The sequence below is a fragment of the Tursiops truncatus genome, chromosome 10 (genome assembly GCF_011762595.2).
Source record: "Tursiops truncatus isolate mTurTru1 chromosome 10, mTurTru1.mat.Y, whole genome shotgun sequence".
Lineage (NCBI taxonomy): Eukaryota > Metazoa > Chordata > Mammalia > Artiodactyla > Delphinidae > Tursiops > Tursiops truncatus.
The window spans coordinates 71138100-71155935 of record NC_047043.1 but is presented as its reverse complement, the minus strand read 5'-3'; the positions used below and the strand labels follow the sequence as shown (position 1 = coordinate 71155935).

Here is a 17836-nt window from a genome sequence, read left to right as displayed (position 1 = left end):
GTTATGGTGTATTCTCTTTTTGATGAGTTGTTGAATTCAGTTTGCTAGTATTTTGTTGAGGATTTTTGCATCTACATTCATCAGAGATACTGACCTATAGTTTTTTGTTTTTTTGTTTTTTTCTTGTGGTGGCTTTCTCTGGCTGCTGGCTTCAGAGAATGAGTTCAGAAGTATTCCCTCTACTTCTATTTTTTGAAGAGTTTGAGAAGGATTTTTATTAATTCTTCTTTGAATGTTTGGTAGAATTGTGAAGCTGTGAAGTCATCTGGCCCTGGAAGTTTTTGTTGGGAAGTATTTGATTACGACTTCAATCTCCTTATCTGTTATTGGTCTATTCAGGCTTTCTGTTTCTTCTCTATTCAGTTGTGGTAGGTTGTATGTTTCTAGGAATTTATCCATTTCTTCTAGATTATCCAATTTGTTTGCATATAATTGTTCATAATAGTTCCTTATTATTTCTTTTTATTTCTGAGTCATCCATTGCAATGTCTCCTCTTTCATATCTGATTTTATTTATTTGAGTCTTCTCTCTTTTTTCTTGGTTAGTCTAGCTAAGGGTTTGTTTATTTAGTATATTTTTTTAAGAAACCAACTCTTAGTTTCGTTGATTTTTTTTCTATTGTTTTTCTAGTCTCTATTTGATTTATTCCTACTCTGATCTTTATTATTTCCTTCCTTCTGCCAACTGTGAAATTAGTTTGCTCTTGTTTTTCTAGTTCTTTGAGGTATAAAATTAGGTTGTTTATTTGAGATCATTTTTCTTTTTTAATGAAAGTGTTCATTGCTATAAACTTCCTCTTAGTACTGCTTTTGGTGTACCTCATAAGTTTTGGTATATATTGTTTCCATTTTCATTTGTCTCAGGATATTTTTTGATTTCCTCTTTGACCCAGTGGTTGTACAAGAGTATGTTATTTAGTTTCCACATATTTGTGAATTTTCTCTCTCTTTTTTTTTTTCTGATTTCTAGTTTTAATCCATTGTGGTCAGAAAAGGTACTTGGTATAATTTCAATCTTCTTAAGTTCCTTAAGACTTGTTTTGTGATCTAACATGGGGTCTATCCTAAAGAATATTCTTTGTGCACTGGAAAAGCATGTATATTCTTCTGCTTTTGGGTGAAAAGTTGTGTATATATCTGTTAAGTATATTTGGTCTATGGTGTTCAAGTTCACTCTTTCTTTACTGATTTTCCGTCTGGATATTCTATCCCTTATTGAAAATGGGATAGTGAAGTCTCCTAATATTATTGTATTGCTATCAGTCTCTCCTTTCATATCAGTTAGTATTTGTTTTATATACTTAGGTGCTCTGATGTTGGGTGCATATGTATTTACAGTTGCTTTATCTTCCTATGCAATTGATCATCTTATCATTATGTAATAATAACCTTCTTTGTCTCTAGAGATAGTTTTTGACTTAAAGTCTACTTCATATTATTTAAGTATAACCATTTCTGCTTTCCTTTGGTTACGATTTGCATGGAATATCTTTTTCCATCCCTTCATATTCAGCCTATGTGTGTCCTTGAATCTAAAGTGAGTTTCTTATAGATACCATACAGTTGGATCTTTGTTTTTTTATCTATTCAGCTGCTCTGTATCTTTTTACTGGGGAGTTTAACCTATTTACATTTAAACTATCTATTGATAGGAAAGAATTCACTATTGCTATTTTAAAAACTATTCTCTGTTTATCTTGTAGTTCTTTTGTCCCTCTTTTCTCTCTTGCTGTCTTCCTTTGTGTTTTGTTTTTTTTATATTGATAGGATTTGATTCCTCTTTTTCTTTTGTGTAACTTCTATAAGTATTTTCTTTGTTGTTACCAAGGAGCTTACATATATTATCTTAAAACAGGGTACTTTAAGCTGATAACAACTTAATTCATTTATATGTAAGAACTCTCCACTTTTATCCCTCCTTTCCCCACATTGTAGGCTATTGATGTCACAATTAACATTTATTTATAGTATGTATCCATTAACATAATTTAGTTATAGTTGTTTTTAATACTTTTGTCCTTTAGCTTTTTTTTTTTTTCGGTACGTGGGCCTCTCACTGTTGTGGCCTCTCCCATTGCGGAGCACAAGCTCCGGACGCGCAAGCTCAGCGGCCGTGGCTCACGGGCCCAGCCGCTCCGCGGCATGTGGGATCTTCCCAGACCAGGACACGAACCCGTGTCCCCTGCATTGTCAGGCGGACTCTCAACCACTGCGCCACCAGGGAAGCCCTGTCGTTTAGCTTTTATAATTGAATTAAAAGTGATTTACACAGCACCATTATAGCAATATCCACCTTTGGTTTTTATTTTATTTTAGTTAGTTAGTTATTTTTGTCTGTGTTGGGTCTTCATTGCTGTTTGCGGGCTTTCTCTAGTTGCGATGTGGGGACTACTCTTCGTTGTGGTGCACAGGCTTCCCATTGTGGTGGCTTCTCTTGTTGCAGAGCACTGGCTCTAGGCGCATGGGCTTCAGTACTTGTGGCACATGGGCTCAGTAGTTGTGGCTTGTGGGCTCTAGAGCACAGGCTCAGTAGTTGTGGCACATGGGCTTAGTTGCTCCACGGCATGTGGGATCTTCCCAGACCAGGGCTCAAACCCATGTCCCCTGCATTGGCAGGTGGATTCTTAACCACTGCGCCACCAGAGAAGTCCCCACCACCCTGTGGTTTTATATTGCTGAAGTTACATCCGAATAACCCAGAGGTAAAATTTATTCCAGCTATACTCTTTGGATTAAAACTACTGTAACTAAAGATTTAAAAATTCCATATTTTAAAATTATTTTAGGGAATTCCCTGGCAGTCTAGTGGCTAGGACTTGACTCTTTCACTGCCAGGGCCTGGCTTCAGTCCCTGGTCAGGGAACTAAGATTCCACAAGCCAAGTGCCCCCCCGCCAAAAAAATAAATAAATAATAAAAGGATTTTAAATATGTACCTTTAAAAACTCACATATACATATAGTATTTTGTGAGAAAACTTTACGTATTGTGTTAGTTTCCTGGGGCTGTTGTAACAAATTACTACACACTTGGTGACTTAAAGCAACAGAAATTTATCCTGTCACAGTTCTGGGGCCAGAAGTCTGAAATCAAGGTGTTGGCAAGAATGTGTTTCCTCTGGTAGCACTAAGGGAGACTCTTTCCTTATCTCTTCCAGCTTCTTTTGGCTCCAGCCTTTTTTTGACTTGTGCCTGCATAACTCTAGTCTTTTTCTTCATGTTCACATGGCCTTCTACTCTGTGTGTCTCTCCACCATGTGACTTTTATAAGGATTTATGACTTTGAATTTAGGGCCCACCAGATAATCCAGAATGATCTCCTCATCTTGAGACTTTAACTTAATTACATCTTCAAAGACCCTTTTTCCAAGTAAGATCACCTTTGTGGCTTCCTGGGATTAGGATGGGGATATATCTTTTTGGGGACCACCACATAATAGAGAAGGGAAAAGAGTATTCAGTAGATTTTCATCCTAAAATACTATTTTGGAGATAGGAAAAATACCCTGCATAAAATAAAAGACAATTTCACTTTATGAAGATTCTGTACAACGTCTTATAGAAAAAATATACAAATAATCATTTTTCAGTTTTTAAAATTTTAAAGCTAATACTATACGTTGTAAAAAAATACAAAATAGGGGCCTCCCTGGTGGCGCAATGGTTGAGAGTCCGCCTGCTGATGCAGGGGACGTGGGTTTGTGCCCCGGTCCGGGAGGATCCCACGTGCTGTGGAGTGGCTGGGCCCGTGGGCCATGGCCGTTGGGCCTGCACGTTCGGAGCCTGTGCTCCGCAGCGGTGAGAGGCCCGCGTACTGCAAAAAAATAAATAAAATAAACTTCATCTTTCTGATAATGAGTGATAGATTTTCTTTTCATAATTCATTCCCATATTTTCCATAGCCAGTTAGTCCCCAGCACCTATTGGTTTTTCCCTCATTGCTAACTTTCGTATCTGTCTTCTCCTCTCCATCGCAGTTCCTCTGACCAACCCCCATAATAGCTTCAGTTTTGACTTTCATCATTTCCTACCTGAATCAATACAATAGAGCTACTCTGGTCCAGTCTACATCCTGCTACCAGAATGAGGATTCCAAAACACAAATTCATTCCATTTACTCCCCTACTTAAAACCCTCCATTGGAACCCTCTTCGTCTTAGCATGACATCCTTAACATAGCTTATAAAGCCTTTCAGGATCTGACCCCGGTCTGCTTCTCAGGTTTTATTTCTTGCCATTCCTCTCTCACACCCTCTTTTCACATCCTACAGAATCCCTTTGATACTCTGTGTCCACTCACATCTCCATGTCTGTATATATGTTGTTTCCCCTGCCTTGAACATTATTCCCTTCTGCACCTGGTTAACTCACACTTCCCTTCCAAATTCATCTCAGCTATTCCTTCATCTGGGAAATCTTCCTTGATTATTCCTCTCCTATTTCCCTCCTTGTCTTCCTACCTGGGTCTGGGCTAATTGTTTATCCCAAGTATTCTAGTAGCCTCCCACTACCTTGGGACTTACTCTGTCATGTCATTATTATACCATATTATTTTAGTCTATTTAATTTCAATATCAGTTCTTTTCAGAGATCATGTGTTTTATTTTCATATCTCCTAGCTTAGTATATAGGTATACTATATTTTTGATAAATGTTTGTTGAATAAACAGATGAATAAATGGGTGTTATAAACGTCATTTCTACTATCTCTAGAGCATTGTTTATTCTCTTACTAGTTTTCATTTCTCAAAGAATTCAGAATAAGAATATGTTTTGCACAACTGTGTAATGTAATATGCTAGACTAAAATATTTGAGAGATTTTTATCATGCCTACAATTTAAATTCCTTAAGTTTAAATTTTATAAAGACCTTAGGAAAACTACATTTTTAAAATGAAATGTTTATTTTCTTTTATTATGTAAATAAGATGAAAGTAAAGTATCTTATTCTTTTCACTTTGAAGGAACTGATTCCTACAAGCGATAGCAATGTAGTTGTATCTCTCACACGCCTCTTTGAAGTACTCCTCTGTAACGTGGTAGAAAACGATCCTACCAGCAAGCACATTCGTGTTTGGATTATGGTTGGTTTTATACTTATTGTGTTTTTTAACTATGGAATAAAATATGCCTCTGGCAAACTTGTGTTGAGAAAGACATTACAAGACCTAGAGCTGTTTTTTGGTGAGAACCAAAAGAATACCTGAAGACATTAAAGTTGCCCTGACCTGGTATTCTGATTTAAAAAACGATTTAGAGAAAGTAAAATATGTCAGAATGAATCAAGACACCCTATTACTTATGAAAGATCATAATTTGATAAACAATAAGGTGACAATATTAAACCAATATAGACTTCAGGTGAATTGATCTTGTCTAAATGTTAAGCTAGAGTGTAGGCTACAACAAACTGGCTACAAAAGACTAGGAGCAGGCATCCAACCAGCTGGGTGGAGCATTGCAGACAGAATTCATAGAGGATATATGTAGGAAGGAGTCAGTGGTCCAGGTTAGTTAATGTCTAGAGATCAGAGAATAGCAGAGAATAAGGCTCTCAGGGAGCCAAAGGAAAGAGGTGTTCTGTACTCTTCCCTGGTCTATGCTACTTTCCTATCCACCACCTTATTCTCAAATGCCTCGATCTCTTTCAATCTATCTTCTCTTCTACTCTGTGATAATAGCAGTTCCCTCCCACGGTTTTCCCTTCACTTTGTTGCCACAGAAAATTTTCTCTTAAAATATTTTTGATAGATTTTTCTAACTAGATAAGGCATGTACCTAGAGCAAAAGACAAAAGTAAGTTTTCTACCCATACCAGTTCCCCAGCCACCCTCAAGGCAACCACTATTACCAGTGCCTCATGTAGCCTGCTAGAGATATTTGATGCATATCCTCTTCTATATGTATACATATTTTATACATGTTAGCATACTATACATACTGATTTGCATCTTTTCTCACAATATATTTTGGAGATCTTTCCATATCAGTATTGGGTTACCTTTTTTTTTTTTTTTTTAATAGCTACATGTATTCCAGTGTATGTAGCATATTCCAATTAAGCTGACTTCTATTGAAGAACATTTGGGTTGCTTCAGATATTTTGCTACCACAAACAGTGTTGCAGTAAATATTCTTGTACATATATCGTTTTGTCCAGTGGGAATATATTTGAAGATAAACTCCTAAAAGAGAAATTCCTAGGTCATTTGGCATGAGAATTTTAATTTAGATACATAGTGCCAGAGGAATGATTTGTTACGTGACTTAGATGTGCTCCATTCTACTTTATTTGTAAATCTGACCTTTTCCAAGTAGATTAATCAGAACTTAATGTACTATATTTTAGTTAATCTGTTAAAATTTCCTTTTAAATAGTTTAAATTAGTTTTTCTTTTTAACCAACAGGCTTGCTTTATATTTTCTTTGATTTGGTCCATTGGAGGAAGTTGTGATACAGATGGTCGCATTGCTTTTGACAATTACATACGATTAGTCATATTGGGAAAAGATGAAAGCAACCCAATACCTGACTCTGTGGGTAAATGGGAATGCCACTTTGATGAAAAAGGCCTAGTCTATGACTACATGTATGAGGTATGATATAAAATGCTTGTTATGATAAGCTGTAAAACACAAAGTCTTAGATCAGCAGTCAAAAGTGGGTTCCCATCCTAGAGTTACTTTGACTCCTGTGGTTAGCATTTTAGTCCCTTCTCTTCAGTTTCTCCTCCTATAACTTGTGGACAGTATAGATAAACTTATTTTGAGAATATTTTATAATTTCAGATTTAAATTAAATCTATTTTCTCCAATTTAAAAAAGAATTCACAAGAAGATTCTTTTAAACAGTAAGCATTTGCATAATTATATGATTCATGAAAATTTTACTTCACAGAGCCATAAGATCTGGATAGAGACTTATTACAATTTTACCTAAACCTAGAAACACAACTGACTAGCACAGCCAGGACTTGTACCCAGCTCTCCTGATTGCCAGTGCAGAAATCTTTCCCTAAAACCATGTTAACACAGAATTTTAAGAATATGACCAGAAAGAGAGTTTCATCCTCATTAGTCACAGTGGGAAGTGAATAGAATAACCTCTAAAACTAAAAAATCAAGAAGTGATAACACAAGCATATTCTTTAAGAATTGAAGGTAAATATCAAAATATCCAGCTTAAAGAGGCAAAGGTAGTTGCTGTTAGGAGAAAAGAGTAGGAAACTGCTGTTTTTCCTTAACTGTGTAAACTTTTGACTCTAAAATAGTGCATAAATAACTTTGATAAAAATAAAAGCTAAAACCTAAGAAATTAAGAATATGAATTACTGAAGAAACACTCACCCAAACTTGCAAAATTACCGTCACCCAGACACAAACCATATACATATACAACTTGCCAGAAAATATTTAAAGATTCTTAGATGCCAGCCATAGGACTGGAGTCCAAGAGACCGCCCTCTTTGCCAGGTGCTAACTCTTTTGTTGATTGATGGTGAGAGGCTTTAGGATCTCCAGGGAAGGGCAGGACAACTTGGAGAGGAAGATATCTGTGTGGGGGAGGGTGGATTCCCTAATCAGGATCACTTAGGGTATCAAGACAGCAGCTATTTAGCCCCTGGTTCAGAAGAACTTCAATAATGTAACAATCAGTCCAGCCATTCCAATATGTCCTGGCTGAATATCAGCCTGGATCAATATGCCAAAGAGAATAATTTTAGAGAAACAAATATGAGTTTATTTGATATTTTATTTCTAGTTAGATTATTACCCATTTACTTTAAAATATGAAAACGTTAAGCCAAAGTCCTGTCAATTGTAACTTCAGCCACATCAGAGTGGCTCTCAGATAAATTCTTGATATATGCACAAGGACATCTTGAAGGCAGCCTGGAAAGATTAGAGTGTTAAGAGGACAGGGACTTCCCTGGTGGCACAGTGGTTAAGAATGCACCTGCCAATGTAAGGGACACGAGTTAGATCCCTGGTCTGGGAAGATCCCACAGGCCGCGGAGCAACTAAGCCCATGTGCCACAACTACTGTGCCTGCACTCTAGAGCCCGCAAGCCACAACTACTGAGCGTGCGAGCCACAACTACTGAGCCCATGCACCGCAACTATTGAAGCCCGCGTGCCTAGAGCCCATGCTCCACAACAAGAGAAGCCACTGTATTTCACAATAAAAAGGAGGAAAAGGCTGTAAAGTTTTTAAAAGCAAATATGATAACTGTGCTAAAAAGAGCCTTTTAGATAGCAAGTGCATGGTTATAATACTTTAAAATTTATGTTCTCTTATAGTTGAAAAACCGAGGTCGCTGGATCCACTGGAATGAATTAATTAAAAGTACTAATTTAGGAGATAAATGTGTCAAGATTCAAGATATCATAGTCCCTACAATGGATACAATTAGATATACATTTCTAATGGATTTGAGTATTACCTATGCAAAGTAAGAAACTCTATTATAAACATGCATTTTAAATATTATAGTACCTTTCTAATAGGATCATAGGATTTTAAAAATAATTTTTTTATTTTTATTTATTTTTGGCTGTGTAGGGTCTTTGTTGCTGCACACGGGCTTTCTCTAGTTGCGGCGAGTGGGGGCTACTCTTTGTTGTGATGTGCGGGCTTCTCATTGCAGTGGCTTCTCTTGTTGCGGAGCACGGGCTCTAGGTGCACGGGCTTCAGTAGTTGTGGCACGCAGGCTCAGTCGTTGTGGCTTGCGGTGTCTAGAGAGCAGGCTCAGTAGTTGTGGTGCACGGGCTTAGTTGCTCCATGGCAAGTGGGATCTTCCCAGACCAGGGCTCGAACCCGTGTCCCCTGAATTGGCAGGCAGATTCTTAATCACTGTGCCACCAGGGAAGCCCAGGATCATAGGATTTTTGAAGTGAACTTTGAGGTCATCCATTTTCAGATAACTAGGACCCTGAGGGACTAATTGACATTTCCATAGTGACATCTGTTACTAGTGGTAAACCTGAAATCCAGGTTTCCTATTGCCCACTTCAAAGTCTTTACCATCATACTTTGTTGCCTCATAAGCCATCTTTTATTTCTTTTATTTGTAATAGCAGATTAAAAGTCAGTTACAGTGTTACTGTTAAAAAGGTATGCATTCTACTCACAGGTTCATTGTACTCCTGAGGGATAAGACTAACCATGATCCACATTTTCCCGTTTGGCATTTTTGAGATCTGTCCTATGCTAGTTCTTCATAACTTAAGATGAACATAAAAGACTCAGACTTAAATAAGAAGAGCACATCAAAAAAGATGAAAAGCCTAGCACGTACCATAGACATATCCATACCAATTTTCTTAATAACACTTTTATAGTTATTTTTCTTTGAAACACTAGCCATAATTTATCATTAATATTATTTAAACTGGGGCTTCCCTGGTGGTGCAGTGGTTAAGAATCCGCCTGCCAATGCAGGGGACATGGGTTCAAGCCCTGGTCTGGGAAGATCCCATATGCCACGGAGCAACTAAGCCCATGTGCCCCAATTACTGAGCCTGCGCTCTAGAGCCTGTCAGCCACAACTACTGAGCCTGTGGGCCACAAGTACTGAAGCCCACGCACCTAGAGCCCGTGCTCCACAACAGGAGAAGCCATGGCAATGAGAAGCCCACGCACCACAACGAAGAGTAGCCCCCGCTCGCCACACCTAGAGAAAGCCTGCACACAGCAATGAAGACCCAATGCAGCCAAAAGTAAAAAAATAAATAAATAAAATTATTAAAAAAATATTATTTAAACTGGACAAGCTTACATTATATGCATGAATGTCATGGTTTATTGTTTTTGATGAAGAACCTGTTTCTGCGTGAATTTTGTGACAGTTTTATCCTGTTTATTAAAAAAAAAAGAAAAATAGCTTATGAGGGAACATTATTTTATCCCTATTTTGTACCCATAGTTGCATTTTTGCATTTAGAGGCTAATATTAAAAACTTCATTAAGCAAGGAGAGTACTTGTCAATGCTGGGGAATTCCTGGTACAGGAATTCTCTTGTTCCATGAACCATTTGTCAGAATAATGCTTTTGAATGAATAAGTACAAACATAGGATTATAAAGCAAACCACATATTAAAATATATTTATTAAAATATTGAACAAATTTGAGCTATAGTAGTAATAATGTGCTTTTTATTAACACATTAAATAATAAGATCCAGCAGTGAGTCTGATGATGATCATAATTTTGAAGAAGCAATGGGCATAAGTGATATTTTTGAGATATCTCTAACAATTGTAATATTTAGTATAATATCTGTGATTTCTATTGATGACAAATATTAACAATATTATTATTGATAATAAAGTACACAGGTACTATATTATAAATTGCTCCATTTTAGTTAAGGGTAGTGAAAGTAAAGGTATAAACTCTATGTCATCTAAGTTCACAAACTCTCAATATTGTCTAAGAATTTCTTCAGTTTGATCCATGGACCTCAAGTTAAGAACAGTGTTTATTTAGTAAAATTATTTTAATAAATAGTTTTCCATAACGTGTTACTCAGACTGGAAAGCGTAGATGAATTCTCAGGCATCACTGTAGTTCTAAATGATCTTTTTTTGTTTATAGTATTAATTTTATGTTTCTACTTCAATGATAATTTTAAAAATTAATATTATCATTATTTGGGTCATATAGATGACTCTTTATACCTGATTACTGCTGCTCAGTTTTAGTGCCAGCCTTTGTGTTTGTCTTTATGTAGCATGTGATGCCAAGTTGTCAATTAAAGTGACAGTATTTAATTTTTAATTCAGTATGTCTCAAACTGGGATTCTCCAGGGTTCTGTGAACATAAACTCTTAGGATTTTTTTTTTTCCCTTTAAAATTAGTTCAGACCACTCAAAAATGAGAAACCCTGCTTTTGAAGCCCTTGGAATAGGGAATTCCTTAGAGTTTGCTTTTAGACAAGTATTTTCAGTTAGTAACACTGACTTGATTCAAAAATGCTATTAATGGGCATATATAACCGTTACCTTTAGAATTCATTGTTATTTAGTTTCTCACAAAAACTTTGTGCTGTTGAGATAACTGCGAAACACTTTCAACCTCTCTTATTGTCATCATCCTATTAGTCTATTCCACACAGCACCCTCTTGCCTGTATCTCTAACTAAAAAGTACAAATACATCACTTTTCTGAGGAGACAAACTTCGGCTTTTTTTTTTTTTTCTGAAAAGTTAAGCATGTTACTACTCGTTTTATGAGTGTTTTTACATATAGCAATGTTACATTTGTTCAAATAATAGTTTGTTACTATTTAAATTTCAGTAAGTAAGCAAAACGGTGCCAATTGTTACTTTCACCGGTCTTTTATGAAATTACAATGATAAATCGAAATGTGAGTTTTTGGATGAAGTTGATTTGATTACTATTTAGGTTTTCAACTAAATCCAGCCTCCTCTAATTGAAATGTATTCTGACTTTTTCTCCTTTTGAATGATATGTTCACTGTTTCATTAAGGCCGCTACTTTTTGTGGGTCCAACGGGTACAGGAAAATCAGTGTATGTGAAGAATAAGCTGATGAATCACTTGGAAAAGGACCTGTACTTTCCTTTTTATGTTAATTTCTCCGCACGGACCAGTGCCAATCAGGTTCAGGTTAGTTAAAAGCCAGAAACATGGGTCTATAGTTATTAATTTTTTTGCCTTTTTGATTAGCATTTAAAACTGTATTTTAAATGAGCAGCTGTGTAAATCCTCTATGAATTTAAATAAAACTTCAAATTTTCTTTTTGGCATTACAAGTAAGTTTTAAGGACAAAAGTTCAAGAGAACATTTTTGCATTAATACTGAATTGTTGAGCTTTGTCATCATTTTTTTCAAGCCCAAGAAGCAACAATTGATTTCTTAACTGGAGAAGTAAAGGAGAAGGGAGGGAGGGTGGAAGAGAGAGAGGGAAGGAGAGAGAGAAGGAGACAAGGGGAGAGAGAGAGAGAGAGAGAGAAAACTTGTTCTTTCGAGACTCTCCTAGATGGTCCCCTAGGGGTATTTGCTGCCTACTGAAGTTCTGTCAGTGAAGGATCTTTCAAACCATATACTGTTTATTGTATGACCTTCTGTGACAGGAAACTGTGCATCCCACCCTTTACCCCCAGAGGTACCAAGATGAAAGTACTGCATGAGATCTTTTCTAATCACCATTTTTATCATCCATTCCTAAATTTATATCTGTCCATTCTCTCCTGATCTATGGCGCTCATTTTCGTTGTTTTAAGCCAGTAGAATTCCCTAATTTCAAAATACTACAGATTTAGATTAGTGCTTTTAGATATTAAGTTAAAGTTAATAGATATGTTGGGGTATCCAATATAGAAAATATTTTGTGTGTGTGTGTGCATATGTGTGTATACAATATAAATATATAAATAGGTGTAACAATTGGTTACATATAAACATGTAACAATTCTGAGCACATAGAAGGATTTCAATATATGCTCTTTGAATGATGTTGAATATGAAGTTTGGTATAACCCTAAAATGAATAAATATAAATGAATAAACATGCACATAGTGTTGCTTGGCATTATTTCCTTACATAATTAGACTGTTAAATTTCTTTTTTTTTTTCTGGTGTTAAGTATGGCTTTAAATATACTACTATTTCTTTTTTATATTTTAGAACATTATCATGGCTAGGCTGGATAAAAGACGCAAAGGAGTTTTTGGACCACCTATGGGAAAGAAGTGCATAATTTTTATAGATGACATGAATATGCCTGCATTGGAGAAATATGGAGCTCAACCTCCTATTGAATTATTACGACAGTTTTTTGACTGTGGGAATTGGTAACTATTTAATTAAAGTCTTAAGTAGCCATGCTGAAGTTATTTCTTTTTCTCTTTTTCTATTTTAATTTCTCACATCAAAATAATACATTTTCTCAAATTACTTATGGAAGAAAATGGTTGCTCAGATTTTCCTATAAAGAAAATTTTAGAAGACTTTTCTATACCTTTTTATACCATGGAAGAATAATCCAGTATTAATTTTTGTCCTTTTTATCTACTACTTTCAATTATTAAATATAATTTACAAATTACATCTTTTACCATCAACCAGCACTGAGAATTTGTGGGTAGTCTCCAACCTAAGTAACCGTAATCAGCACCCTATGTTTCTACCATTTTAAAATTCTTTATATTATCTATAACTATTTAGGACTACTGTATCCTTGGGATGGCTTGGTTTTGACAGCAATTTCGTAGATAACTCTTCCATTCCTCCCACCCTATTTTATGATGACATGGTTAGTTTCCAACAAATAAGACATTGTATCTTTTAGTTCGGATTAATAATTCTTCATTTCCTCCTGTTAAAATACTTTCCTAATCCCTAATATGCCATGATTTTTATGTCAAGGCAAGGGTAACCTAACTGTGAAGCTAAGTCATATTTTGGGATTATATTTTTGTTGTTGTTATTGCATGCCCTTGGAATCCTGCCTCCAGGAGATAACCACTGTTAATAGTTTATTCCCTATTCTTCCAAGGTTTTTTTCTATATAAATATATTTTTATTAAAAAAAGACCCATATTACATATAATGTTTTTGCAACTTATTTGCACTTAAATATTTATCGATATTATTTGTCTGTCTCATTCATTTTGTTCCCTTTTAGTACTGTTTAGTTTTGTGGATCTTGCTATAATTTACTTAACCAGTTCCTTATTGACAGTTACTAGAGTTGTTGCCAAAAATCAAGTCATATTTTCATACTTTCTATGGTACTTTTAGACTAAGAACTGGCTATATAGATTTCTTCCATAACCACCCCCCTTTTTTGCAAGAACTTCAATATTAAAGGACTTTATGACCTGTTGGAAATAAGCAGCTTTTCACTTTGAGTGGTTCCAGCTAAACTGAGTCATTTGTATACCCCTTCTGATTAAAACTTCTTTGAAGCTTTGTTATTCCCTAATGGGTCTCTTTTTATATAACAAAATTGTGTATAGGTTCTATTTATACATTCTTTTGTGCTCCAAAGATAAGATTTGAGATGAGAAAAAGAAATCAGGACTTAGCTGTAAGTAGAATAAGTGTATAGTTTATTGTTCAAACCAGGACATTTCTGAGAGAAAAAGGGGAGTGTTAATAGTTACTACAGGACAGGCACAAACAACAATTTTCCTAGGCAAAGTGGGACATATTGTCATTTACCTGTAACCATTCACAAAAAAGATTGATCTCTCATCCATACTTCTGGATTTGGAGTGTGAAGAGGCAAAGGAGAGTCAAATTGGAAAGAACTGAAAAAAAGAAAGGCAAGAGCAAGAGGAAGGGGACCTTCTAGATACTCAGAATCTGGGCAACAGAATCAGTGTCACTGAAAGGAGAAATAGAGTGCTGCTTTAAAACAAGTTTTCTCTGCAGATTGGTGGTTGCCTGAGGTGGGGGATAGGGGGAGCAAAATAGGTGAAGAGGGTCAAAAGATACAAATTACCAGTTATAAAATGAGTAAGTCAGGGGCTGTAATGTACATCATGGTGACTATAGTTAATAATACTGTATCGCATATTTGAAAGTAGCTAGGAGGGTGAATCTTAAAAGTTATCACAAGAAAAAAAATTTTGTAACTATGTATGGTGACAAATGTTAACTGGACTTATTGTGGTGATCATTTTACAATTTGGACAAATATCAAATCATTACGGTGTACACGGACACTAATATAATGTTATGTCAGTTATACCTCAATTTAAAAAAAAAGAAATAAAAATTATAGAAATCCTTAAAAAAAAACTTCTCTCTTACTCCAAGCATTATCTAATCTTCCTCCATTTAAAGAAGCTAAAATCAGATTAATTTTCTAAGGAGATCTACTTTTCAATCCATCTTGTTGGCTTTATAACTGATCGTTTTGGAATTTTTATGTGCTTTCAAGGTATGACCTTAAGGACACAAGTAAAATCACGTTGGTTGACATAGAACTGATTGCTGCCATGGGCCCTCCAGGTGGTGGAAGAAATCCAGTCACTCCCCGTTTTATTAGACATTTCAACATCTGCACTATTAATACTTTTAGTGATGAAACCATGGTCCGAATCTTCTCATCAATTGTAGCATTCTACCTTAGGACTCGAGAATTTCCTCCAGAGTACTTTTTAGTTGGGAACCAAATTGTCAATGGGACTATGGAGGTGAGCAAAGAATGCAATAGAGTGTTTTAGTACTACATATATCCTTATTTGATCCTTCCTTTTTGTTTTTTTTAACTTCTTTTTTCCCTTAGCCACTTTAGTCTTCAGTGTCAGAGAAGCTGTTAGGAAGGCTTGAGAACAGGAAGATCATAGGCTTTGAAATTGGGGAATCTAACTGCGTTTGAGTCTTGACTGCTATTTCCTAGCTATCTGGACTTGAGCAAGTAACTTGACCTTCCAGAAACTTACTTTTTAATCACTAAAATGGGAGATAATACCTATTTCACAAGGTTATTATAAGGAAATCATCCAGAACCAATATCTGCCATACTGTGGGTGTTTCCCTAATTGTTGGGTCCCTACTCTAGTATTTACTAATTTTCCCTTCTCTCTCTTCGTTCCCATTCTTCATGTTGCGTCAAAAAAAAAAAAAAAAAGAAACTTAAGAAGCTTATGAATACATTATTTTTGCCAGACCACATAACTTAGGAGTAGCAGTGAAAAAAAAAAAAAAAGAGAATACAAGGGTGGGACTAGAAAACAAGATTGCCCATATGGCCAAAGAGCAGCCCTTAACTTATTCAGGGTGTGTTACCTGCTTCTGCTCAGAGGCCAGAGCCAGCCTCATCGGTGATGGTAAAAGGGAAAAAAATGTATCTAAGGTAATTTAGTGATAATCTCATTGAACTAAGCTTTCTGGATCCTTGATACAGTGGGGTTCACTTTGGCATCACTGCAACCAGAAGCAAAAAGCTCCCTAGAATCATTCCATCAGTTTCCAAGAGCACTGTATCTTTCTAAAGTTCTTCTGCCCCTGTTCTGGTGGAAAATTGGGTTGTTAAAATAGAGAAACTATGAGCAAAGAGATAGTACATTACTATAATTTCTGTACTTATACAGAAAAGTTCTTCTATTTATAAAATATGGTAGTTATATTTCAGGCATCTCCTAGAAAGAGAGGGGAGTTGGTTAGGCAAAAGAGGATACAGAAAGGATCCTCTTTTTTTTCTGTCTTTGATGTATTGTAGACCTACCATGTGTGGAGATTAGGGGAGATGAATTAGAGAACATATATAAATAAAAAATAATTTCATTTGGATTTTTTTTCAGGCTATATTATAAAAGGTTTAATTTACCTTTCTTAAAGAGGATGTTAAACTTCATTTGGTGAATTCAGCATGTAGTAAAAATATACTTCATTTTGATATTATAGCCAATTAAGATAGGAGGAGGAGAGGGGAGAGAGAAAACAAGAGAGAGAAGGGAAGGGAGAGAACACGTTGATTTGTTTTGAAGTCAGTGGTGGTCAAAGAAAATTGTTTCATCATCCTCTTCATTTCGAACGCTTCAGAATGAGTTATCTGATTTCACTTTCTACTAAAGTTTTTGTTAACTATTTAATCCCAGGTCATTCGCCTTTAAATGGAACAACCATAATTACTGGGAAATAAAAGCATTGTCACTTCTTGAGCTTGGATGGAATCAGATAATAATAAGTTCCCTCAACTTTGTAATGCCTGGTTGAGTGCTATAAACCAAAAGAAATAGATATATGCTATATTAGACTCAGTACTATACAATTTTCCAAGTCAATATGATCTGATAGGATAAATAAAATATTTTATATAATATACTGTCTTTTACAGTATATTACATTGTTGTTGGCTTTGTATTATTGACTTTGCTGATTATAAGCATTTTATTTTTGCTTTGTTGCTTTTTTCATATTCAGATATATAAACAATCCATGGAAAATCTTTTGCCCACTCCCACAAAATCTCATTACACTTTCAACTTGCGGGATTTTTCACGTGTCATCCGGGGCTGCTTGCTCATTGAAAGAGATGCCGTGCAGAACAAGCACACTATGATCCGTCTGTTTGTGCATGAGGTTCTCCGAGTGTTTTATGATCGTCTCATTAATGATAATGACCGATGCTGGCTGTTCACTTTAACCAAAAATGTTATAAGAGACCATTTTAGAGAATCATTTGATAGTATCTTTTCACATTTGAGGAAAGGGAATGCACCAGTGAGTATATTTAGTGATTAAAAATATATTAAGTTAAAACAATCCAATAGCATGAATTATTACAATCAACTTATCTTTGAAAGAATACTATTACTTCTTTTTTTTTTTAACATCTTTATTGGAGTATAATTGCTTTACAATGGTGTGTTAGTTTCTGCTTTATAACAAACTATTATTTCTTAATGATCATATTCTTTTAACTTTCCTCATAGATAGGTATTTATATTGAGAAGATTTGCTTTCAGAGGAATTATGTGTATAACATAGAAGTTATATGATAGGGATTGAATGATATAATAGATATAAGGCGCTTAATATGGTGACCATCCCTTAGTAATGACTCACAAAAATGGGAGTTGCTCAGAATGACTTTTCCTGCCCCTGGGGGCAAAAAGCTTATATGATAGAAAAAACTGTTTTCTTTTTACTTCCTAAGGATATAATATAATTTCAGGTGTTAATTTTACAAGTATATTATTTACTATCCTAATATTTAAAAGAATTATCTAATTGATAATCATCCCATAACATAGATAAAACAAAATTTTGTGTAACATTTTCTTAAATTTATTTTAGAAAAAAATTTTAAACTTTCTTAAATTTATTTCAGAAAAATTTTTGTTTTCAAAT

General features: G+C 35.2%; 1 protein-coding gene across 1 annotated transcript in view; it reads left to right on the top strand.

The window, feature by feature from the left end:
- Positions 1 to 17836, top strand: part of DNAH12 (dynein axonemal heavy chain 12) — a 229604-nt gene that overhangs the window by 137710 nt on the left and 74058 nt on the right. The window contains exons 36-42 of the mRNA XM_073811265.1: positions 4964 to 5083; positions 6408 to 6596; positions 8301 to 8452; positions 11495 to 11633; positions 12656 to 12822; positions 14919 to 15174; positions 16907 to 17206. Of these exons, the coding sequence (XP_073667366.1) occupies positions 4964 to 5083; positions 6408 to 6596; positions 8301 to 8452; positions 11495 to 11633; positions 12656 to 12822; positions 14919 to 15174; positions 16907 to 17206 (1323 nt within the window). The remainder of the gene's footprint in view (positions 1 to 4963; positions 5084 to 6407; positions 6597 to 8300; positions 8453 to 11494; positions 11634 to 12655; positions 12823 to 14918; positions 15175 to 16906; positions 17207 to 17836) is intronic.